Source organism: Erinaceus europaeus, chromosome 2 (genome assembly GCF_950295315.1).
Source record: "Erinaceus europaeus chromosome 2, mEriEur2.1, whole genome shotgun sequence".
Taxonomy (NCBI): Eukaryota; Metazoa; Chordata; class Mammalia; order Eulipotyphla; family Erinaceidae; genus Erinaceus; species Erinaceus europaeus.
In genome coordinates this window covers 191,309,141-191,334,408 of record NC_080163.1, presented here as the reverse complement: position 1 = coordinate 191,334,408, position 25,268 = coordinate 191,309,141, and the positions used below count along the sequence as shown (strand labels likewise).

Genomic DNA, 25,268 nt, shown 5'->3' with positions numbered 1-25,268 from the left:
TAAGAGCAAATAAAAATTCTTGAACAATGGCACTACAGCACATTTAATCCACAATAAATGTCAATGGATTAAACTCATCCATCAAAAGACACAGAGTGGAAGGATGGATCAGAAAACATAACCCAACCATATGCTGCTTGCAAGAATCCCATCTGACACAACAAGATAAACACAGACTTAAAGGGAAAGGATGGAAAACTATCATACAGGCTAATGGACCACAAGAAAAGGCAGGAACAGCCATTCTCATCTCTGACACAATAGATTTTTAAATTAAATAAAGTACTTAAAGATAGGCAAGGTCATTACATAATGATTAGAGGATCAATCAGCCAAGAAGACTTAACAATTATTAACATCTATGCATCCAATGAGGGACCATCTAAATACATCAAGTACCTACTCAAAGACTTCAAAATACATCAATAATAATACAATAATAATGGGAGACTTTAACACCCCACTCTCACACTTAGACAGATCAACAAAGCAGAGATTCAACAAAGAAACAAGAGAATTAAATGACGAGATGGTCAGACAAGTCCTCCTGGAAACTTTCAGAGCTCTTCACCCCAAAAAACTGAAATACATATTCTCTTTAAATCCACACAACACATGCTCAAGGACAGACCACATGTTAGGCCACAAAGACAGCACCAACAAATTCAAGAGTATTTAAATAATCCCAAGTATCTTCTCAGACCACAGCGGAGTAAAACCAACATTTAACAACAAACAGAAAATTATTAAAAGACACAGAATTTGGAAACTAAACAACATACTGGTTAAGAACCACTGGGTCAGAGCGACACTAAAGCAAGAAATTCAAATGTTCCTGGAAACAAATGAAAATGAAGACACTACCTATCAAAATATATGGGACTCAGTTAAAGCAGTACTGAGAGGGAAACTCATAGCCATACAATCACATATTAAACACCAAGAAAAAGCTCAAAGAAACGACCTTACTGCATACCTTAAGAACGTAGAGGAAGAGGAACAAAGGAACCCTAAAGCAACCAGAAGGACAGAAATCACTAAAATTAGGGCAGAAATAAACAACATTAAAAATAAGAGTACGACACAAAAGATCAATGAAGCCAAATGTTGGTTCTTTGAAAGATTAAACAAAATTGACAAACCCCTAGCCTGACTCACTAAACAAAAAGGGGAGAAGACTCAAATTAATAGAATTGTAAACGATAGAGGAGATATCACAACTGACACCACAGAAATCCAGAAAATCATGCGAAACTTCTATGAAGAACTATATGCCACCAAGCTAGAGAATCTGGAAGAAATGAAAGAATTCCTAGAAACATATACCCTTCCAAAACAGAACCAAGAAGAACTACAAAACCTAAATGCACCAATCACAGACAAAGAAATTGAAACCATTATTAAGAATCTACCCAACAACAAAAGTCCTGGACCAGATGGCTTCACAAATGAATTCTATGAAACGTCCAGGTAACAGTCAGTACCCATACTTCTAAGGCTTTTCCATAAGATTGAAGAAACAGGAACACTCCCTTCCACCTTCTATGAAGCCAACATCACTCTGATACCAAAAGCAGATAGGGACACAACAAAAAAGGAAAACTACAGACCAATATCTCTGATGAACATAGATGCCAAAAAATTACACAAGACCTTGGCCAACCAGATACAGCAGCATATCAAAAAGATTGTTCATCATGACCAAGTGGGATTTATCCCAGGAATGCAAAGCTGGTTCAACATCCATAAGTCAATCAATGTCATTCACCACATCAATAAAAGCAAAGCCAAAAACCACATGATTATCTCAATAGATGCAGAGAAAGCCTTTGACAAAATCCAACACCCATTCATGCTCAGAACTCTACAAGAAATGGGAATAGACGGGAAATTCCTCAAGATAGTGGAATCCATATATAGTAAACCTACAGCCAACATCATACTCAATGGACAGAAGCCAAAAGCATTCCCCCTCAGATCGCGGACTAGACAGGGCTGTCTACTGTCACCATTACTCTTCAACATAGTATTGGAAGTTCATGCCATTGCAATCAGGCAAGAGAAAGAAACCAAAGGAATACAGATTGGAAGGGAAGAAGTCAAGCTCTCGCTATTTGGAGATGATATGATAGTATACATAGAAAAACCTAAAGAATACAGCAGAAACTACCGGAAGTTATTAGGCAATATAGCAAGGTATCAGGCTACAAAATCAATGTACAAAAAATCAGTGGCATTTCTTTATGCAAACACTAAATCTGAAGAAGAAGACATCCAGAAATGACTCCCATCACTGTTGCAGCAAAATCAATAAAATACCTAGGAATAAAGCTGACCAAAGAAGTGAAAGACTTGTATACTGAAAACTATGAGTCACTATTCAAGGAAATAAAAATTGATACCAAGAAATGGAAAGACATCCCATGCTCATGGATTAGAAGAATAAGTATCATCAAAATGAATATTCTCCCCAGGGCCATCTACAAATTTAATGTGATACCTATCAAAGTTCCACCAAGCTTCTTTAAGAGAATAGAACAAAAACTACAATCATTTATCTGGAACCAGAAAACACCTAGAATTGCCAAAACCATCTTGAGGAAAAGAAATAGAAATGGAGGCATCACTGACTCAGATCTCAAACTATATTATAAAGCCACCATCATCAAAACAGCATGGTACTGGAACAAAAATAGGCACACAGACCAGTGGAACAGAATTGAAATCCCAGAACTAAACCCCCACACCTATGGACATCTAATCTTTGATAAGGGGGCCCAAAGTATTAAATGGAAGAAGGAGGCTCTCTTCAATAAATGGTACTGGGAAAACTCAGTTCTAACAGTCAGTAGAATGAAATTGAACCACCCTATCTCACCAGAAACAAAAATCAACTCCAAATGGATCAAGGACCTAGATGTTAGACCAGAAACAATCAAATACTTAGAGGAAAACATTGGTAAAACACTTTCCCACCTAAACCTCAAGGACATCTTTGTTGAAACAAACCTAATTGCAAGGAAGAATAAGGCAAAAATAAACCAATGGGAATACATCAAATTGAAAAGCTTCTTCACAGCCAAAGAAACTATCAAACAAACAAAGAGACCCCTCACAGAATGGGAGAATATCTTCACATGCCATATATCAGACAAGAGACTAATCACCAAAATATACAAAGAGCCCAGCAAACTTAGCACCAAAAAAGCAAATGACCCCATCCAAAAATGGGCAGAGGATATGAACAAAACAGTCACTTCAGAGGAGATCCAAAAGGCTAACAAACATCTGAAAAACTGCTCCAGGTTGCTGATTGTCAGAGAAATGCAAATAAAGACAACACTGAGATACCACCTCACTCCTGTGAGAATGGCATACATCAAAAACGATAGCAGCAACAAATGCTGGAGAGAGGCTGTGGGGACAGAGGAACCCTTCTGCTCTGCTGGTGGGAATGTAAATTGGTCCAGCCTCTCTGGAGAGCAGACTGGAGAACTCTCACAAGGCTAGACATGGACCTTCCATATGACCCAGTAATTCCTCACCTGAGGATATACCCCAAGGACTCCAAAACACCCAACCAAAAAGATGTGTGTACTCCTATGTTCATAGCAGCACAATTTATAATAGCTAAAACCTGGAAGCAACCCAGGTGCCCAACAACAGATGAGTGGCTGAGAAAGCTGTGGTATTTATACACAATGGAATACTATGCAGCTATTAAGAACAATGAACCCACCTCCTCTGACCCATCTTGGACAGAGGTAGAAGAATTATGTTAAGTGAGCTAAGTCAGAAAGATAAAGATGAGTATGGGATGATCATGTTCATCAACAGAAGTTGAGAAAGAAGATCAGAAAGGGAAAAATAAAAGCAGGATCTGACTAAATTGAAAGTAGGGCACAAAAGTAAAAACCCTGTGGTGAGGGGGAGGGTAGACCTGTGGCTTCCTGGGGCGGCAGGGGGTGGGGGTGGGAATGGGTGGTTGGGATGGGACACAGTCTTTGGGTGGTGGGCACTGTGTACACTGGGTACACTCCTACTAAAGTCTAGTCATATAAATCACTAATTAATATGAGAGGGGTAAAAATTGATTGTATGTCTTGAAGTTTTTACAACACAGACTGAGGCTTTTTAATATATAGGCTGTGTCTTTGATATGCGGACTCTCTCAAAAGCCTAGACCAGGTAGATCAGAAGCAACCGGTGGCACAGCTATATACAAGACTCTGGGTATTATACAGCAAACCCTAACAAAGGGACTTTTCAAAGTTAACCCAATTACCAAATAATGTGATGATAACAATAACTATTGTCTTTTTGAAGCCTAACACAGCAGGAACCTCTCATTTCCACTATAAAGCCTATATTTCCCTCAGTCCTGGAACCTTAAGGTAGGGCCCACTTTCCCGCATGCCTCTCCCAATTCACATCAAATAATATTGCATCTGCCAATCTCAACCTAATCAATGCAATGATTGCCACCTCAACATGCTTCAGCTCAGATTGTGTCCAGAGACTTCAGGTGTGGAATGACAACCCTTCAGCTTCATTACTCGGGTGAGACCTTTCCTTTCATAGTATTCTCTAATTCCATCCCAGTTGGTTAACTTCCTAACAAAGTCCCAAAACCTAGATATAGTCCAAGTTCCATGAGATAGAGCATATGTTCAGACGTGTCCATAAACTAGGGCAAAATATATACCTGAAAGCAGAAGTACACTAGAATTTGCAGTGAGTAAGCCCCCCCAACACTTCCTCTCCACTATTCCAACCTTTCATGATTGCTCAATTTGTTTGGCTTTGTATGCTAACTTTCTTTTCTGCCACCAGGTTCCAGATGCCATCAGGATGCCGGCCAGGCTTCCCTGGACTGAAGACCCCACCAATGTGTCCTGGAGCTCCGCTTCCCCAGAGACCCACCCTACTAGGGAAAGAGAGAGGCAGACTGGGAGTATGGATGGACCAGTCAATGCCCATGTTCAGCAGGGAAGCAATTACAGAAGCCAGGCCTTCCACCTTCTGCAACCCACAACGACCCTGGGTCCATGCTCCCAGAGGGACAGAGAATGGGAAAGCTATTGGGGAGGGGATGGAATATGGAGATTGGGTGGTGGGGACTGTATGGAGTTGTACACCTCCTACCCTATGGTTTTGTTAATGTCTCCTTTCTTAAATAAATTAAATAAATAAATAAATAGAAAGAAAGAAAAAACTAGTATAGTCATGGGCTCTTTGGAATATAACTAAAATAGAACTAAACTATCTACAAAACAGAGACACCCCCCCAACTCTTCATCTGAACTATTCCAGCCTTTAGGTTCATGATTACTCAACAATTTGTTTGGCTCTATATGTTAACTCTTTTTACAGCCACCAGGTTCCAGATGCTACCATGATGCCAACCAGGCTTCCCTGGACAGACAACCTCAACAATGTGTCCTGGAGCCCTGCTTCACCAGAAGCCAGCTCCACTAGGGAATGAGAAAGACAGGCTAGGTGTATGGATTGACCTGTCAACACCTATGCTCAGAGGTGAAGCAATTCCAGAAGCCAGACCTCCCACCTTCTGCACCCCATAATGACCCTGGGCCCATACTCTCAGAGGGATAAAGAACAGGAAAGTTATCAAGGGAGGGTATGGAATATGAAGTTCTGGTGGTGGGAATTGTGTGGAATTGTACCCCTCTTATTCTATGGTTTCTATCAGTATTTCCTTTTTATAAATAAAAATTAAAAAACAAAAAGAAATACTGACAAAACACAGAAATCAGAACAGGCCTTGACTTTGGTGAGGAGGTAAAGAAGCAGGTTTCCACCTTGAGCTATCTAAGCCCCTCCATGGGTCTGATCTAAAATGTCTTCTACTTCCTTATTCTGAAAAACATGCTCCTGGGAAGGTCCCAGGCAGTGCAGCATCTCATTCTCTCTGTCATCACAGACGGGGAAAGCAGGAGTGATGTCAAGATACACAGCAGAAATCCCCCAATGGACCAGTAATAGACCAGGAGAACATGACCAGAATCTAGTCTCAGCTCGAAGAACAGATAAGAGAATATAGAGGCTCTGCAGACCTTTCAAAAATGCCTAGAGAGCCCTGAGTCCTCATCTCCCACCCACTCACGTCCTCTCTTCTCAGCAAACAGGAAGCTTCTTACCTAACATCCGGAAACTTCAGTTCCTGAGACACTCAGTCTTATACAGAGGAGGGGACACAGTGCTTGTGAGCATCACTGGAGCCCAAGCTCTTCTCTCAGAGGGAGGTCACAGCAGGCAGCAGCCCCCATGGATTTGCACTCATCTCCTATCCTTAGAGGTTGTGTCTCCTGGCAGTGGCTCCTACTGGCAGGTGGGTGGGGACTGTTGCTAGGGTGGAAGAGGATGGAGAATAGGGGCTGGGTGGAGTCTCTTAAATAGGGACAGAGCTACAGATTTATTTTTAAAAAGGGTTCTGTTTGCAGCTTAAGGGAGAGGACAAGGATGAAGGCAGGAAGGAGGAAGGAACTCAGCAATAGGAAATTCTCAATGACTTGAGACTGCTATGCTTGGTAATAATCTAGATACCTTAGAGGCCAGGTGTTGGAGCAGCCAGTAAAGTGTACAAGTTTATGTGTGATGACCTAGGTACAAATCCTCTGAAGCAGGGACCAGGTGGTGGTGCACCTGGTTGAGCACACATTATAGTGCGCAAGGACCTGGGTTCAAGCCCCCGGCCCCCACCTGCAGGGGGGAAAACTTCACCAGTGGTGAAGCAGGGCTGCAGGTCTCTCTCTCTCTCTCTCTCTCTCTTTCCTTCTGTACCACCTTCTTCCCTCTTGATTTCTGGCTGTCTCTATCCAAATAAATAAACAAAGAAAATTTTTTAAAACTCTCCTGAAGCTTTGCAAGCAGTGAATCAGTGCCACCTCCATCTCCCCCCCCCCTTTCTCTCATGGGAAAATCAGGGGGGAAAATTCAAAATGGTTACCAGAAAAAGCTGATTAAGTTAAAGTTCTTTAGCTCCAAGGCCCAATGATAATGCTGGTGATGAAAAACAAACTAAATCCTCTCACTAGAGAATTTTCTAGGTTATTTGTCAAGAAGCAAGAATGTTTTTAATGATGATAGTTACAATTATATGAAAACAGTAGAACAAAAAATATTAACCAAATACTCTATGATTTCATTAACAACCTTAGAACTTGGCAAGTAAACTCCAGAACAAGGACACAAAGGAAACATCATTAAATCATCCAAGGTGTTTGCAGCCTGTCCCTCCACTGGAGCAAACAAGATCAGACTAACAATTGTCCTCTCAGAGTTCATTCTCTATAGGGAAGAAGACAAAAAACAAAGACTCTAGATGGTGAGGTCAGGTGGTGACAAGCATCGTGAAGGGAACAGAGCAGGGAAAGGTCCCACATTGGAGACAGAGGGCCCTTAGAGCAGGTGGGCAGGGAAGGCAGCTCCCAGGATGCCTGAGTGTGAGCAGGGGTCTGAGGACAGTGAGGGGTGAGCCAGGCAGACACCTGGGAAAGAAGATATGAAACACTAGAAACAAGTACAGAGTGGTTAAACTGCTGAACTTGAACCTCTAGGACACAAATACACATCCAACTGGAGATTAAGACCTCCTCAATACCGAGTCCCCTTCTTCTTTTGCCCAGCAGGGTTATTGCCAGGGATATGTGCCTGCAGGATGAATCCTAAGCTCCCAGAAACCATCTTTTTCCTTTTTTATTATTATTATAGAGACAGAGAGAAATACAACAAGAGAGGAGGAAAGAGCAGAGACACACCTGCAGCCTACTTCACGTTGTGAAGCTTCCCCCCTGAAGGTGTGGCCAGGAGCTCAAACCTTAGTCCTCACACATGGTAACTTGTGTGTTTTACCAGTTCTGCCACTGTATGTCCTCTCCTTTTTTTTTAACTTCAGTGCTACATCATCCCCACACATAAAACCTAATCACTCAATGTTTCTCTCCTAGTCTCACTCCTAACTATAGGGATGTCATCTGCTACTTCTGAAATTACAATTGAAGCAGTACCGCCTAATCCTCTAGAAGGAATGGATGTCATTCTACTTGCCCGCAATTTGACTAAAGATATTATTGCCATATCGTGGACAGGTGGTGAAACTTTGAAGTCAGGGTTTATGATTGCAGGATTTGATAGGTCACTGCATAAGGATGTGCCAGGGGATATATTCGTAAGTCAGGCAATACTCCAAGACAATGGCTCTCTGCTGCTCAAGAACGTCAGCAGAAATAACACAGGATACTACACCCTGGAAGTATTGAGGAGATCATTTCAAATGACATCTGTACATTTGCATCTTCAAGTGTACTGTGAGTATTCCTCTATGGATTCTGTTATATGGAGTGAATTCTGTTTCTTTTTTTTAATATTCATTAGTGATTTAATATTGATTTACAAAATTATGAAATAACAGGGGTACAATTCTGCACCGTTTGCACCACCAGAGTTCTTTGTTCCCATTTTCTCCACTGGAAAGTGCAGTAGTTCTCCTAAGGTCACAGATATGGGCTGACTACTACTTCTATAACTGTCTATATTTATAGGTATTTGTCCATATTTTCCATGGTCCTGCATTCCCTTCCTTTCTAAGTCACACCTACACCTACTACTACTTCCCTCTTTTTTCCTCTTCTCTCTCCCGGGTCGTGATGGAATTGGAGCTCAGAACCCTCTGATCATCTTCCCCATATCATTTCTCCCCCAGTGGAAGTATAGACCAAAATCCTTTTTGGGGTGCAAAAGGTGGAAGTCCTAGTTTTTATAATTGCTCTGCACTGAACATTGGAATTGGTGGGTCAATCCACACCACCAGTCTGTTTCTATCTTTCCCTAGTGGGGTAGGGCTATGGAGAGGTGAGGTCATCTGCCCAGGGAAGTCAGGATGGAATCATAGTAGCATCTGCAGAGTGAATTAATTCTGTTTCACACAGACATCACTGACTCCTTCCATGTCCTTCTAGACTATGTCCCCATGGTGAAACTTGAGGATTTAGTTCAGGTCACACAAAGCTTAGGCAACTCAGAAGAGAAAAAAAATACCACAACAAAGTTCACTGTGTTAAATTTTCTGTAGAAGAAACTGGAGTAATTCAGCATAGAGAGATCAGTCCTTAGACCTACTTTCCCACCCCCACAATGTCCATAAGTAGGGACACTGACCATCACCATGACTCTGAGAAAAACCATGTAGAGCATGGTGGGAACCAGGCTAAGTGCATCCTATGGTCTACAGATACAAACTAAGCCCTAGGAATCCCCTGGCAGAAAGCTCTTCAGTAACCATCAAACAGTGACTCTAGGAAGCCTAGGTCAGGGTTGGGTCTCACTTCCTGGGCCCAGTTGAGGAGCAAATATCTGCTGCTGCTGCTGCCTGTATCACCAAGTTCGTGAGTTGAACACCAGCCAGGGCTGTCCATCAAGAGCCACAGCTGGCAGCAGACAAGCATGGTTCATCAGCTGAGACTTGGTGTGGGGATGCAGGGTACACAAACTGTTTACCAACAGTTTGTTTACCAACAGTGGGGACTTAGGAGACTCTAGAAGAAGGTCAGTGTCGCTAAGGTGGAATGGAGCAAAGATGCTTCTGGCAGCTCCTTATCCACCAGAGATGAAGCCAGAGAGTGATTTTCATGGAAACAAGTAGTAGCAGATGCTTCTACTTGCACGGCCCCACTATACACGCTTTGATCTGAGATAATTTACCAAATACTACTTGATTCAGAGGAAACTGAACACAGATAAAAAATATCTCTGAACCAGGGCTACAGACCCTGAGTGGCAAGATCAAAGACATCAGCACACTCTGTCTGCACACTCTGACCCATATCCTGTTCCCTGCCAGGGTTCCATGAAGAACAGAGGACACAGGCTATACCATCCAGTCCTTTTTTTTTTATTATTTAAGAAATGATTAATTAACAAAACCATAGGGTAGGAGGGGTACAAAATTCCACACAATTCCCACCACCCAATCTCCATTTCCCACCCCCTCCCCTGATAGCTTTCCCATTCTCTATCCCTCTGGGAGCATGGACCCAGGGTCATTGTGGGTTGCAGAAGGTAGAAGGTCTGGCTTCTGTAATTGCTTCCCCGCTTAACATGGGCGTTGACTGGTCAGTCCATACTCCCAGTCTGCCTCTCTCTTTCCCTAGTAGGGTGGGTCTCTGGGGAAGTGGAGCTCCAGGACACATTGGTATCTCTAGATAACTTTTGACGGTGATCCATTGGTAAAGTTTAAAACTGCATTGGTCCAACCCCTGGGATAGTCATGGGCACTTGGTCTCTGAAGTCTTCTAGTCATGTTTAATCTGCACTACTTATTGCCTAGAGTTTTTCTACTATATCTGCTCTTTCCATACCCTTCCTCTTCTTCCTTATTTACTCCAATCAATGTCCAGAAGTAGACGCTGCTATGTATTTATATTTAAATATGAACAAACTCAGTTGGTTTTGCTTGATGTTAAAAATAAGAAGCATGTTACATGCCTGTTTTGGTTTTCGTCTCCTCTCCATTTTAAAATTTCTAAATCTTCACTTAACCAGTCATCCCTCATCAGGAACTATGCTCACCAAGAAGAGGAACATTGCTGATTTGGCCTGGGGAAGAGAATGCAACAGTGTCTCCCCAGAGTATCTTTCCTTCTCAGAAGTGAATGTTTCACTTGCACATTTATAAATTTGCTTCCCAGTTGGTTTAACAATATTTTGTCAGTTTGGGTAGCTAACCTATTAGTTTTAGCACTTTTGGGAAAACAAACACCACCCCCACCACATGCACACACACACACACACACACACATATCAACTCTGAAATTACCTATAAACTGTAAAACAAATTCTAACATTTATTTATACACAGTTCAGAGATTTTTTTTTAATGGTTGGACCATGGTCATTACTATTTTACTGAATTTATGGATAAGTTCTGGAAGCAATGAAAGCAAGGGTTGTGAGATTCCCTCATTACAATAAAGTCACTCTTTGAAAGGCTTCTTCAAATGGATACGGTGTGACACTGATGAAGCCCTCTGGAGAAATTGTGCAAAGCTGCTAATTCCAGCTAGTTCCAAGAATTCATATTTCTATCATTTCTTTTAAGATTTTTAATTTAAGGTGGCCTGATGGTGGCACACCTGGGTGAGCACACATATTATTACAATGTGCCAGGACCCAGGTTCGAGCCCCTGGTTTCTACCTGCAGGAGCAAAGCTTTGTGAGTGGTAAAGCAAGTCTGCAGGTATCTCTTTGTCTCTCTTGATTTCTGGCTGTCTCTATTTAATAAATATAATAATTTAAATTTTTTATTTTAAAATTTCTAAACCTGTGATACATTTATAAATTCACTAAAGCAACATTATCACTTATTTTTGCTATTTTGTTATTCCATTTTTTAATTCTATTTATTTTTAATTTTTATTTAGTTATTTTGGTTAAGACAGAGAAACTGAGAAGGGAAAGGGAGATGGGGGAGAGAGACACACACACATACCTGCAGACCCGCTTCACCGCTTATGAAGATTCCCCCCTGCAAGAGGGGACTAGGGGTTTGAAACCTGGGTCCTTGCACATGGTAACAAATGCCTTCAACCAGGTGTGCCACCAATAAATAGTCCCCCCATACAACATTTTATAGAAATTAAATGACATATTTTCTCCATTTCTATAAGATTCTAGACTTTATACTAACGAGGTTCTTCCAGAAATTGGTCTTATATCTTTGAGGAAATAATAATGACATCCACATAAAAAATTATTTAAGTTCACCCTACATTCTAGCATCTCACTGACAAACACATATTTGGATATGAAGTAGATTTTTAACAAGTTCATGACATAATTTTCTTTTTTAAAAAATTTCTTACTAGTGTTTTAATAATGGTTGACAAGATTGTTAGATAACAGTGGTACAATTCCATACAGTTCCCACCACCACAGTTCCATGTCCTCTATTCTCCACTATAAGGTTCCCTATTCTTTATCCCTCTGGGAGTATAGACCAAAATTCTTTATGGGATGCAGATGGTGGAAGGTTTGAACTCTGTAATCTCTTCTCTGTGGCATGGATGTTGGCAGGTAAATCCATACCCCCAGCCTGTTTCTAACCTTCCCCAGTGGGGTAAAGTTCTGGAGAGGTGAGGTTCAGGACACATTGGTGAAGTCATCAGCCCAAGGAAGTCAGGATGGTGTCATGGTAGCAGCTGAAACTTGGTGGGAGATTATTGGAGTTTTCTTTCTCCTGCTTTTTGGCCTTTGGAATTTCTCCAGAAGTTCCATAGTTCCAAATCCTATTTGTTCAATTATCTTATAAAACAAGTAAGAGATTTCTTTTTGTCTCTATAGTCATAATTGCTCACATGACCATGCCTCGGTTAGTTACTATAAAGGATATGGCAAAGGCCACAAACAGTTTGAACAGTGAAACATTATGCACTGGTACATCCAAGGACTCTAAGTCTACCTACCCAAAATTATCTGAATCCTGAAAGGACACTGTAGGAAGTGAGTAGACACTGAATAAATAACCAATAGTATCTCTCACACTGATATACGATAGGGGCCAGGGGAAGGGACAGAGAGTGTGCTTCTAACTGGGATACAGGTTCTCACTGGTGTTCCAAAAGAATTCAGGGCCCGAGACAACAGTAAGTTACAGCTCAAATTTACTGCAAGGACCAGAGTGTGATGACACTCCTGTTCTCCATTTGAAAGTAAGTACTTGTAGCTCAAGAAATAACCATCACACACTCAGGAAGAAACATTAAGTTCCATGGGTTGCACCATGGATCTTTTCCAAAGCCAGCAGTTCTTGGCTGTCATCTCTGAGTTTTCTGGAGTATTTCTGATAATCACTCTGCTCTACCTTTACAAGGTCATTGTCTCATCTCAGTCACAGTCACCTGCCCAGACCAGTGCCCCTCCGGGTCCTGTGCAGAGCTGACCTCCAGGGTTGCTCCTGGTCTCCTGTGTGTCACTTATACCATGCCAACAGATAGCAGAATTCCCTGGTCCTGGAAAACCAGGAGAGGTGCTGGGGTCTCTGTTCTTGTGCCCCAGTTTTGGGTCAAGACTAAGAGAGGCAGGCTGCTTTGGTCCTCAAGAGTCCTAGCCCACAACCTAGGATGGGAAGAGCAGATGAGTATCTCATATTCAGGAGGAGTTAACACAGGCATTAGATTGGGGTGGTTTTAAACATGGCAAGATCTGTCTCAGAAGAACAATGTGGCTGTTTTAGCAACCAGAAAATGACCTTCCCTTTGATGACATCATCAATAACTTTATTCTTTTGCTCCAGATGGCCCGTATGCTTCCATTTCCCCTGCACCCTGCTATTACGATACAGGGGACCATCTCAGGCTCTCCTGCAATGGAGAACCTGAGAAATTCACACAGGCTTCTTGGCTGATAAATGGAAGGCCCCTGCAGTCCACAAAGGAGCTCTTCATCCCCCAAATAACTCTGAAGAATAGTGCGTCCTATGTCTGCCTTGTCTACAATTCAATCACCCATTCCTATGGATATACAATCAAGACTGTCACAGTCCTTGGTAAGTGATTTTCTGGACCAAGAGCAATAAACTCTGGAGTAGAATCTCTTGGGTTTCAGAAAACAGTCTGGAAGAAGTTCCCTCTCAAACAGTTGCCACAAACACTGTAAAGCCAAAAATCTGTCCCTGAGCCCTCCTTCAACCGCGTGGTGGCACTTCTTCCCCTTAATTTCTGATTTCTCACAAGACATGTGAGTCCGGCCTGGAGTGCGTGGAGGGGGAGCTCTCCTAGGGTTCTGCTTATTTTTATTTTATTTCTTTTATTATCTTTATTTACTGGATAGAGACAGCCAGAAATCGAGGGGGGGGGGTGATAGAGAAGGAGAGACAGAGAGACCACCTGCAACACTGCTTCACCTCTTACAAAGCATTCCCCAAGCAGGTGGGGACTGGGGGCTCGAACCTGGGTCCTTGTGCACTGTAACATGTGCGCTCAACCAGGTGCACCACCACTCAGCCCAGGATTCCACTTATGGGAGGGAGTTTTGAGACAAGGAAAGGAAAAAGATGGATCCCAAGTGTCAAACTGCTTTTTTGTTCTTGCTGCTGCTGAATAGCCGAAGCAGTTTGTATGTTTGCTCAATATAGGAATGTAGTTATCTGGCTTCATAGGTTGATAGCTGTTTTCTCATACTTGCAGAGTTACAATCTTTCTCTTGATGAGTCCTTTCATACAGAAAGGATAATAGAGATACTTCACTATAATTAGATTTATCTACTTTGTTATTGTCTACTTTTAGTGTCAAATCTAGGATATAACTGGCAAAACATTTCTAGGAAGTTTTTTTTGCTCAATTCTTCTTCTTCTAGCATTTGCCCTTCTTCCGTAGCCAGTCAACAGCGTCAGGTTGAGCCTGATGTAAAGTTTCGAGACCTCCTTTGAATCTGGAGAGGTGTTTTGCTCAATGATTTCTTATAATTCTCTTATATCTTTCAACTCTTTATTTTTGTTCCACTTAACTTTATGGTGAGAGGTAAGTGTTGATCATTATCATTTGTATGTATATACACAGCTTTCACATGTCATTTGTTGAAATTTATTTTTTTATTTTTTCCCTTTTGTTGCCCTTATAGTTTTACTGTTGTTGTTATTATTGATGTCATCGTTGTTGAATAGAACAGAGAGAAATGGAGAGAGGAGGGAAAGACAGAGAGAGGGAGAGAAAGATAGACACCTGCAGACCTGCTTCACCGCTTCTGAAGTGACTCCCCTGCAGGTGGGGAGCCAGGGGCTTGAAACAGGATCCTTAATCCATTCCTTGCGCTTGGCTCCATGTGCACTTAACTCATTGCGCTATCGCCCGACCCCCTTCTCTTTAATGTTTTATGAAGAAAATAATGATTTACAAAAGAGTAGCTATCTATGGGTACAATTTCTCTTTCTTCCATGATAGAAGCCTACATAATGAGTCCAACACCAACACAGGTCCTCTTCCACCGCTGGGCATTGGGTCCTCAGTACCCTGTCCAGTTTTCTCCACTGAGCCATTTTGGTCACCAGCATCACGGGATCATAACTTGACCAGCATCACTAGGCCAGGGCTGACTGATGGGTGGCTGACTATTTCATTTGTCTACAAGTCTATTTTTATGTCAGATAAAACACTATTTGAATTAGTGTAACTTTGCAGCAGTTTCTAAATCAAAAGGCATGAGTATTCCAACTCTACTCTGTTATAAAAGAACTTTTCCAATTTAGAGGAATTGCAATGCATGTGTAGATTTTGTTGGGAATTATAACTGTCCTCACAACATTGTCTCTCTTACAACTATTTCTCAGAAATCTTACAGATTTCAGATGTACATGCTCCTTTGACTAATTCCTAATAGTTATTCAGTTGATGTTTTCAGAATTAGAACCGTTTTGCTATTTAAACATCATTTATAGAAAGACATTTGACCTCCCATAGGGGATCACAGCCATTATCCAGGTAATCTTTGCAGCCTCCCTAAGGACCTAGGAGGGGTGAAAATATCAAAGGGCCACAGTTCTAGAGTCCTGACTATTCCCTAATCTCCCGTTTCTCTACAGAGACAGTGACACAGCCATTAATCCAAGCCAGCAAAACCACAGTCTCAGAAAAGGACACAGTTATCTTCACCTGCCTTACAGAAGAATCTGGGGTCTCCTTCTGGTGGCTCTTCAACCACAAGATCCTGCAGCTCACAGAGAGGATGAAATTGTCCTCAGATGGCAAGGCTCTCACCATACTTCATGTTACAAAGGGGGATGCTGGAGAATACCAGTGTATGGTCTCCAACAAAGCCAGTTTCAGAGAAAGTACCCCCCTCAGGCTGAATGTGAAATGAGTCATATTACTCCTTTGCTATATATTGTTAGTCTCTGAAGTGAACTATCAAACATTTTTATGTAAAATGGCAGTCACGTAGGACATTACTCAGAATTGTTGTGAATAAACAGTATATTGAAAGTATGTCATTCTGGGAAGGCTTTCATTGGGTCTATAAATACAACAAAAGGTGAACTAACATGTCATTATTAGCAAGGAAGATCATATCCCACCAGATTCCATCTCTTGTTGGTCTCAGTTGCAGCATCTCGACAGTGGAGTGACACTGAGTCCTTCACATGTCTGTGAGTAGCCATGTGTCAAGGTTGGGTCACATGATAAGACCTTAGCAATCACACTTCTGGACCCCCAGAGGGATAAATGTCAGTTATTGTGGTAAGTGGACACAAACATGGATATGGGGACAGGCAGAAGACACAAGTAAATTGTTCACACAGTGACAAAGTATACGTTCCAAAATATGATCTGCCCAAATCCCCTAATTCAGAGATTGAGGAAATGGGTTCAAAGAGCTCAGGATGAAGCTGTGACTATAGGAATGCACAGGAGCAAAGTAGAGGAAAGCAAATCAGGGGAAATTATCCCCCAGGTGGATGAGGACAGGGACGTTTGTGAGAAGTGGCTCTTAGGGACCCATTGGCGCACTGTCAGCTCTTCTTCTTAAATTCACCTCTCAGTGACACTTTAAAGGAATGACTGTGTCTCAGCTTTGCACTGAGAGAGCTGACAGTAAATACTCTGTCTGCCCATTTCAGGTCACTCTGTCCTTCTCCAGTCCTGACTTTTCATCCTGGTCCCTCTGTGAAGTACATTTGGAGGAACAGAGTGACTGGAACAAGTATCTGAGAGACCCCAAATCCACTACCAGGAGTGTGTTGGAAACTCTAGTTTCCCATGGTTTGCAGAAAATGACAACTACTGGTTGCTTTGACTACAGTTACATCAGCTTGCAACGGGGCTGCCATGTTGCACTAGATCCACACTGAGATCTCAGATCTGCGAGCGGCTACACTTCCCAGCATCTTGTGAATCACTCATGGACTGTTTGACAAATTCAGATAGACTTGTTAAGTGTTCTGATCAAATCCAGACAAAATATTTGAAATGATTTTTATATTTCATACCATCGTGTATCCAATCACAACTAGTCACACATCCCTAGCAACAGTGCACCCGTCCATACCAATCTGGGTCTACAGTCCTACCCTGCAGACCAGAGCTGGCCACAACTTCTGGGTCCTGGTATAACCCAGTGCATCCCATATAACCTTCCTTAAACTATGTAACCCTGCCCATCACTGTCCGGCACCCCATCCTCATGTAGTATCCAAACCCATAGTCTCTCTACTGCCTCAGGCAACCCTTATGGCCACATTATCCCTGTCAGGGGCCGGTCATATAAACCGCAGTTCCAATAACAACTGGTATCCCTAGGCAAGGCTACTCCTGTTTTCTGCCATACCCATGGCAGCCAACCCAGGACAAGCTGATAAAGACCACTGACTGTACAAGGAAACCCAGTGTCTGGATGGTTCTCAGGCTCCCCCTGGGAAGCCCCTGCCTAGAACCTGTCACAAGATTACCTATTCATCCTCACCAATGAATCCTGGGACCACACCTATGTCTATATTTTTAAAGTAACAAAACTTTTATTAATAGATTTCTTCCAGAAATGGGCATCAGATCTTGGGGGCAGTAACAATAATTTCAAAATAGAAAACAATTTACTTCACTCCATCTTCTTTTTACTTTTGTCATCACCAGCACCTCACCACACTCAGTTGGCTTTTTTAGGTGTGTGGGGGGAGGGGTAGAGAGAGAGAAAGACAGAGTGACAGAGAAACAGAAAGACAGAAGGCAGTAAAGACACCAAAACTCCAAACGTCCTCCAGTGTATGGGAGGGAGTCTGGCGTGAGCCTGCACCCTGTGCCTGACAAGGCAGGCACACCATTCATGTGAACTCTTGCACTCCCCAACTTCTTACCTCCTCACTTCAAAACACACATAGAAGGTGAAATAGATTTTTCACAAGAACATGACATCATTTTCAGTGGTAATTAGCATGTCCACTGCAGTGGGAGAATAGACTTTAAGATCTAAGACCAGAGATCAATCATGGTTCTGATGCCAGAGTAAGCAGTTTCTGCCAGGTCCCTCAACTGCTTTCTGGGTCATTTCCACTTGCTCAGCTCTACACTTTGCAGGGTGCTGCAGTCCATGCAGAACTGGCCTCCAGGGGGGGGTGCTTCTGGTCTCCTGTGTGCCATTTATGTTTACCTTATCAGGTTACAAGTCAGGCTTATCAATGAACAACCAGGGCTTTCATGTCAATGTCCCAACGTTGAGACAAGTAGCAGGTTGCTCTATTCTCAGTCTTAGTCTAACTATCTAGGATGGGAACAAACTTTCTCAGTGTGAAAAATACTTCATTGAGGTGGTAGAATTATCACTGAAGCTGGAGATTTAATTGTCAATATGACTATCTTAGTGATACAAGTATTCTAGAAATGAACCAAGGTCTTGCCATTTTTGTGGCTTCTTTCTCTCACACTAAGGACAATTTTGATGATGTCAGATGCATATTAATTGCCTTTTGTTTATTGCTTAGAGCTTTATTCAAATGACATAACTATAACAGGAATTATATTCTTAAATTTATCAGATAGTTTGTAGTCCTCTCCTTACAGATTATCCATCACCTAAAACAAAGGCAAGATGACTCTGTTGAACAGAGTCAAGATGAGTGGTGCTATAATTTTGTAAATCAATAACTAATAAAGAAATAAATAGGTGGCTGGAGCAAATGCTGGAGAGGTTGTGGGGTCAAAGGAATACTCCTGAACTGCTGGTAGGAATGTAAATTGGTCCAACCTCTGTGGAGAACAGTCTGGAGAACTCTCAGAAGGCTAGAAATGGACCTACCCTATGATCCTGCAATTCCTTTCCTGGGGATACATCCTAAGGCACCCAACACACCCATCCAAAAAGATCTGTGTCCACATATGTTCTTGGCAGCACAATTTGTAATAACCAAAGCCTGGAAGCAACCCAGCTGTCCAACAACAGATGAGTGGCTGAGCAAGTCATGGTATATATACACAATGGAATACTACTCAGCTATTAAAAAACAGTGACTTCACTGTTTTCAGCCGATCATGGATGGACCTTGAAAAATTCATGTTAAGTGAAATAAGCCAGAAACAGAAGGATTCATGAATATGGGATGATCTCACTCTCAGGCAGAAGTTGAAAAACAAGATCAGAAGAGAAAACACAAGTAGAACCTGAACTGAAATTGGTGTCTTGCACCAAAGTAAAAGACTCTGGGGGATGGGGGGGAGGAGGGAGAATACAGATCCAAGAAGGATGACAGAGGACTTAGTGGGGGTTGTATTGTTATGTGGAAAACTGAGAAATATCATGCATGTACAAACTTTTGTATTTAGTGTTGAATGTAAAAAATTGATTCCCCAATAAATAAATTTTAAAAAATAGGTGCCTGGGTGGTGGCACACCCTGTTGAGCGCACATGTTGAAACTCCATTTGAAGCCTCTGATCCCCACCTGCAGGAGGAAGTATTTGCAAGTGATGAAGCAGTGCTGTAGGTATCTCTGTCTCTCCCTCTCTAGTTTCCCCTCCCTCTATTTCTGGCTGTCTCTAATAAATAAATAAAGATTTAAAATTTTGTAAAAGGTATTAAAAATAATTATTTAAAATAAAATAAGAAAAAAGGAAAGAAGCATTTTCCCACATACAAAGCCCACTCTAAGCCACTATTCTCCTTCTCCATAGAAGCACTGACATGACACATCATTCAAAACAGCAAAACACAGCAGTCACAGTATCTGACCAAAACATGGCTCACAAATGAGACAGGTAGTTCCCTTCATTAGTTTCAAAGATCCAGGTCATTGGATCATAAAGAGGAGGAAGCTATTCCATGACAAAAGCACCCTCAGGGGAGAAGATGCTGGGGATTTACATTGTGGGTCTCAAACCCAATAATTTCCAACAAAAGTGACCCACTTAAGCTAAATGTTAGATGGATATATCTACTCTTCTTTTTTTATTATTTATTTATTTATTCCCTTGTGGTTGTAGCTATTGTTATTGTTACTAATGTCATCATTGTTGGATAGCACAGAGAGAAATGGAGAGAGGAGGGGAAGACAGAGAGGGGGATAGAAAGACAGACACCTGCAGACCTGCTTCACCACTTGTGAAGCGAGTCCCCTGCAGGTAGGGAGCCTGGGGCTCGAATCAGGATTCTTACGCTGGTCCTTGCACTTTGGGCTGCCTGCGCTTAACCCACTGTCCTACCGCCCGACTCCCTGTATTTCTACTCTTCTATCTAATGTATATTGTATATACATATTATATAGATATACACAAATATTTATATAATGTATTCTAAAGAGAATCATTTGCTTATATGCAAAATATGGTCAAGATAAACGTTATGTGATGAGTTGTATGCACTGAAATGCATATGAAAAGTTCTGGGAAGCCTGTCACAAGACTCTCCACTTTGTTCATAAATGGGGGGGAAAAGTGAACTCCTAATGTCATTACCATTGGCCTAAGGTTAAATCCATTCCAAATCCCACCTATTGCTGATCTCATTGAAATATCTGATGAGAACAGTTCCCCATTCCCTCAGACAAGAAGTAGTCTTATGATAAAGTTGGCATACACTTTGTAATATGTTCTGTCAAATACACCTTTTTAGAACCGGGATTATAAAGATCTGAAGGATCAGGTTCAACTGAAGAGCCTGGGACAAGGTACAACAATATATGACTAGAAAGAATATAGGAAGGTCCTATCACATCCACATAGACCTCCCCGCCCAGCCCACCTGGGTAGCACCTCTCTGAATATCAGGTATGAATCAGGAACAGGAGTCTTCCATAGTTAGAGGACTCTCTAGATTGATAAACTAATGATACAGTGTCTGTGTAAGCTACGATCTCCATCCACATGATTTGCACCATCACCACTCAAAAATAGTAAATACCTCTTCTCATTGGGGATGCAAAGATGAATCCAGTTAGACAAGTAATTACAGATACTCTTCACTTAACAGCCCCTCTACAAAGATATCTGTTTTTCTGCATCACTTTGAGCCCATCTAGATATGTTCTTAAACATGTCAGCAAGATCACTTCCTCAGATGGAACTTGAACAAACATTATTGTAAATTACATTTGATAATGTATTCATTTAAAATTGTGCCATGGTTTTATTAATTTTATGCTATCAGTATATAAAATAGAATATGGTTTTCTAGCTTACTGTAGACCAAAAAAAGTTGTACTGCTTTTTTTTTTTTGAGAGAGAGAGAGGGAGATATCAAAGCACAGTTCCACCATTTGCTGTGGTGTAGGGGACTCTAACTCAAGACCTCACTCCACTACGATGACTCGTCCCAGGATCCTGCTGTTCTGATGGGGTGTTTTCAAGGTAAAGATGCTTGTTATTATTCTCATAAATCAATCATTCTTTTGCTAGTAACAGTTTGAAAACCATTCTAAATTTGGGAATCATCTGGGGATTCCAATTTAGTATTAAATTTTTGCCTGTTTATTTTGTTATGTTATAATACTAAAGATCAACATTATAAACAAATATCAATTTCGCAAATGATGTGTCTATTAAAGTCTGGTACACTAGATTCTCAGAACTATCAATATGTGTAGGTTCTCTTCTTACTGAAATTTTTAACCTTTTACCCACCTCTTATCATTTCCTCCCTATCACAACACAGATGAGGAGAGGTTAATGGGTGACAGGTAATGGTGTGCCTGGTAGAGAACACACATTACAATGCACAAGGACCCGGGTCCCAGTGCCTGATCTCCACCTTGCATGTGGAAACCTTTACAAGCAGTGAAACCATGTCACAAGTGTCTCTCTTCTCTCCCACCCCATATTTCCCTCCATTCTCAATATCTCATATAAAGTATAAAAGAAGAAAAGACGTTATTACTTAAAATATAAAAGAGATGATGCAAGTAAATAAAAACAAAATAAAGTTTAAATGAACAATGAACTTCATATTTCCTTTTTTTCTTTTAGGGCTAAATAATATTTGTTACAAAATACTTACCGGTTCTAAATATTTATAAGTGTACAAAAGAGAGCATATATTGCATGTCAGAGTAATTATATTGTCAATGACCTTCACTTTAAGAACTTCCAGCTCTCTTTACTACAGTAATTAGAAAAGACAGGACTGCTTACAATAAATTTGCATGTGCGCAATAAATAAAAAGTGAGTCACAGATGATACAAAGAAAAAACAGGAACTATCCTTCAGTTAAGGTCTTGATGCCTGGCATGTAGACCTCCATGTGCAAGCTCACACAATAAAGTATCTTAAGTTTCATAAATAACCCGAGTGAGAGAGCTTGACTGCACACACCAATGTCTTCCAATAACCCTATAGATGAAACTCTAGTCCAGCAGCATGGACTGGCTCTTTCTACTCTCCCAACCACCACTGTCCCTATATAAATGCTAAGCTTCAAACTGAGATCAAGATTTCTTTTTTCTAGTAGCAAATATGAATAAACTTGCTCTTTCAGTCACACTGTTTCCTTTTTTTCTATTTTCTTTTTTCATTACCATCAAGGTTACTGCTGGGACTCAATGTCTAAAAATGAATCCACCATTCAGGCAGCCATTTTTCCTTTATTATTTTTCCCCTTTATTTATTTTTTTATTAAATAGGTCAGAGAGATATTGAGAGAGGAAGGAGAGATAGATAGGGATAGAAAAAGAGAGACACAAGTTATTGTCTGGGGAGATGATGCCATGGCTGGAAAAGGACCAGAAAGCTGGATCAGGGAAGAGAGTAGCTCCCTAATATGGGAAAGGGGTATAAATATTGTTGACTATAAACCCTATCAATTTGATTTGGTCTGGGGCCCATATTCAGCTTAGGAGCCTATGTAACCTCTGCATCCCTGTAGATCTGAGCTCACTTTCTGTAGTCATGAGTAGGAACGTTCCAAGCTGCCCCAATATCAGGACCTATCTTCCTCAGGTGTAGCATAGAGTATGTTGTCCAGCCTCCCTTCGGAGGATGGAACATTTTCAGCTGTTGTTGATAAAAGTTGAGGGCAAGGCCCTAGGGGGAGGGGGAGGCAAAATTCTTTATGAGGTGCAAAAGGTGGAAGGTCTGGCTTCTGTAATTTCTTCTCTGCTGGACATGGACATTGACAGGTAAATCCATACTCTCAGACCATTCCTATCTTTCCCTAGTGGGGCAGGGCTCCGGAGAGGTGAGGTCCAAGGACACATTGGTGATAAAATTGGAATACAACACCAAGATGGCATACACCTTGTAATATGTTCTGCCTTAATACACCCTTTCAGAACTGGGATTATAAAGATCTGAAGGACCAGGTTCAACTGAAGACCTTAGGGAACTAAAAATAAGTAAATATAAAGCTACTCGGGAGTCCACGGATGGCATATTTCATGTTGTCCTTTCTTCTTCAAGTTCACAATTACTGGTTCTCACCCAGAAATAGCAACTGCCATTCTGCTTAGACCAGATAAAACTAGACTTGGTGATAAAAGCTAGCTTGTCCATGACAGGTGTCTGCAGAACACTCTCTCACCCCCAAATTAGGTCCTATTCCACCATCATGCACCAGCACACCAACATGATGTGCCTTCTTCTCTTCTAATGCTATAAAAATTTCCATATGAGATTCCTATTAAAAATATCCAGAGGGGACTGGGAGGTAGCACAGCAGGTTAAGCGCCCATGGCACATAGCGCAATGACCAGCATAAGGTTCCTGGTTCGAGTCTCCAGCTCCCCACCGGCAGGGGGATCGCTTCACAAGTGGTGAAGCAGGTCTGCAAGTGTCTATTTTTCTCTTCCCCTCTCTGTCTTCCCCTCCTGTCTCGATTTCCCTCTTTCCTATACAATAACAACAAAAACAATGGCAAAAAATAACAATAACAGCAACAACAAGGGCAACAAAATGGGAAAAATGGCCTCCAGGAGCAGTGGATTTGTAGTGTAGGCACTGAACCAAGCCCCAGCGATAACCCTGGAGGCAACATATATATATGTAGAAAGTATGAATGATTATGCGTAGTCAAATATGTAAGTAGGTAAAAAGACAACTACCAGATGGTTTAGCTCATGAGGATTATAGAGAATCAAAACATCTTGAACATAAAAAAAGAAATCATATGGTCTCTAAGATTTAATAAGAAATCTGGTAAAAGAGGTAGTAGGAAACTATAACTCTATATTCTTATAATCTTGAAAAATATTAACTCACTAATAAAAATTTCATGAAATTTTTAAAATGTTTTTCAGTAAGTTAAAAAGAAACCCAGTCAAAAAAAAGAAAGAAACCAAGTCAACATTTCCAAGACTCAGCCTATGGTCTGTGCATCAAAAAGTTTGAGACATTCAATTAATTTCTCCCCTCTCATATTAATGAAATAGGGATTTATATGACTACAGGTTAATACGGAGTGTACATAAATACCATTTCCACCACCAAAAGACTGTGTCTCACCTCCCCCCACCCCCAGTGATGCCGAGCATCCACCCTCACCCTCCACCCAGAGATTTTTACTTTGGTGCCCTACCCCAAATTCAGTCAAATCCTGCTTTGAGTTCCCTTCTTTCTCAACTTCTGTTTATGAGTGGGATCATTCCACACTCATCTTTGTCTTTCTGACTTAGCTCACTTAACATAATTCCTTCTAGCTCCATCCAAGATGGGTCAGAAAAGGTGGGTTCATTGTTCTTAATAGCTGTGTAATATTCCTCTCCTAAAAGCTTAGGCCAGGAAAACAGAAGCAACCAGTGGTGTTGCTCTATAAGACACAGCTATATATAAGTAATGTCAAAGGACATAATTTATGATGTTGGTGTGTATGATACAGCAAATCCTAACAACAACAACCTAGGTCCACCTGCATATCAGATGTCAGGATAAAAAAAAAAAACACTAGTATAATCATAGGCCCTCTGGAATATAACTAAAATAGGCCTACTAACTATCTACAAAACAGAGACCCCCAAATCTTCATCTGTACTATTCCAGTCTTTAGGTTCATGATTATTCAACAGTTTGATTGGCTTTATATTTTAACACTTCTTTCAGCCACCAGGTTCCAGATGCTACAGTGATGCCAACTGGACTTCCCTGGGCAGATGACCCCACCAATATGTCCTAGAACCCTGCTTCCCTAGAGCCCCACCCCACCAGGGGAAGACAGAGACAGACTGGGAGTATGGATCGACTTGTCAATACAGCAGGGAAGCAATTACAGAAGCCAGACCTTCCACCTTCTGCACCCCATAATGACCTCTGGTCCATGCTCCCAGAGGGATAAAGAATAGGGAAGCTATCAG

At 41.4% G+C, this 25,268-nt stretch overlaps 1 protein-coding gene across 1 annotated transcript; it reads left to right on the top strand.

Annotated features, from left to right (window-relative positions):
- The first annotated feature begins 7,987 nt into the window (after positions 1-7,987).
- Positions 7,988-15,940, top strand: LOC132536955 (carcinoembryonic antigen-related cell adhesion molecule 1-like). Its single transcript, XM_060186425.1, has 4 exons — positions 7,988-8,327; positions 12,358-12,450; positions 13,310-13,561; positions 15,594-15,940. Exons 1-4 carry the CDS (start codon positions 7,988-7,990, stop codon positions 15,869-15,871), a joined length of 963 nt encoding a protein of 320 aa, XP_060042408.1. The 3' UTR covers positions 15,872-15,940.
- Positions 15,941-25,268: the final 9,328 nt, after the last annotated feature.

Bases quoted from the DNA above. Each gene is read 5' to 3' on its own strand.
- LOC132536955 (XM_060186425.1), top strand. From the start codon at position 7,988: ATGTCATCTGCTACTTCTGAAATTACAATTGAAGCAGTACCGCCTAAT. The intron at 8,328-12,357 runs GTGAGTATTCCT...TTGTCTCTATAG, and splicing joins TTTGCATCTTCAAGTGTACT to TCATAATTGCTCACATGACC. The intron at 13,562-15,593 runs GTAAGTGATTTT...GTTTCTCTACAG, and splicing joins CAAGACTGTCACAGTCCTTG to AGACAGTGACACAGCCATTA.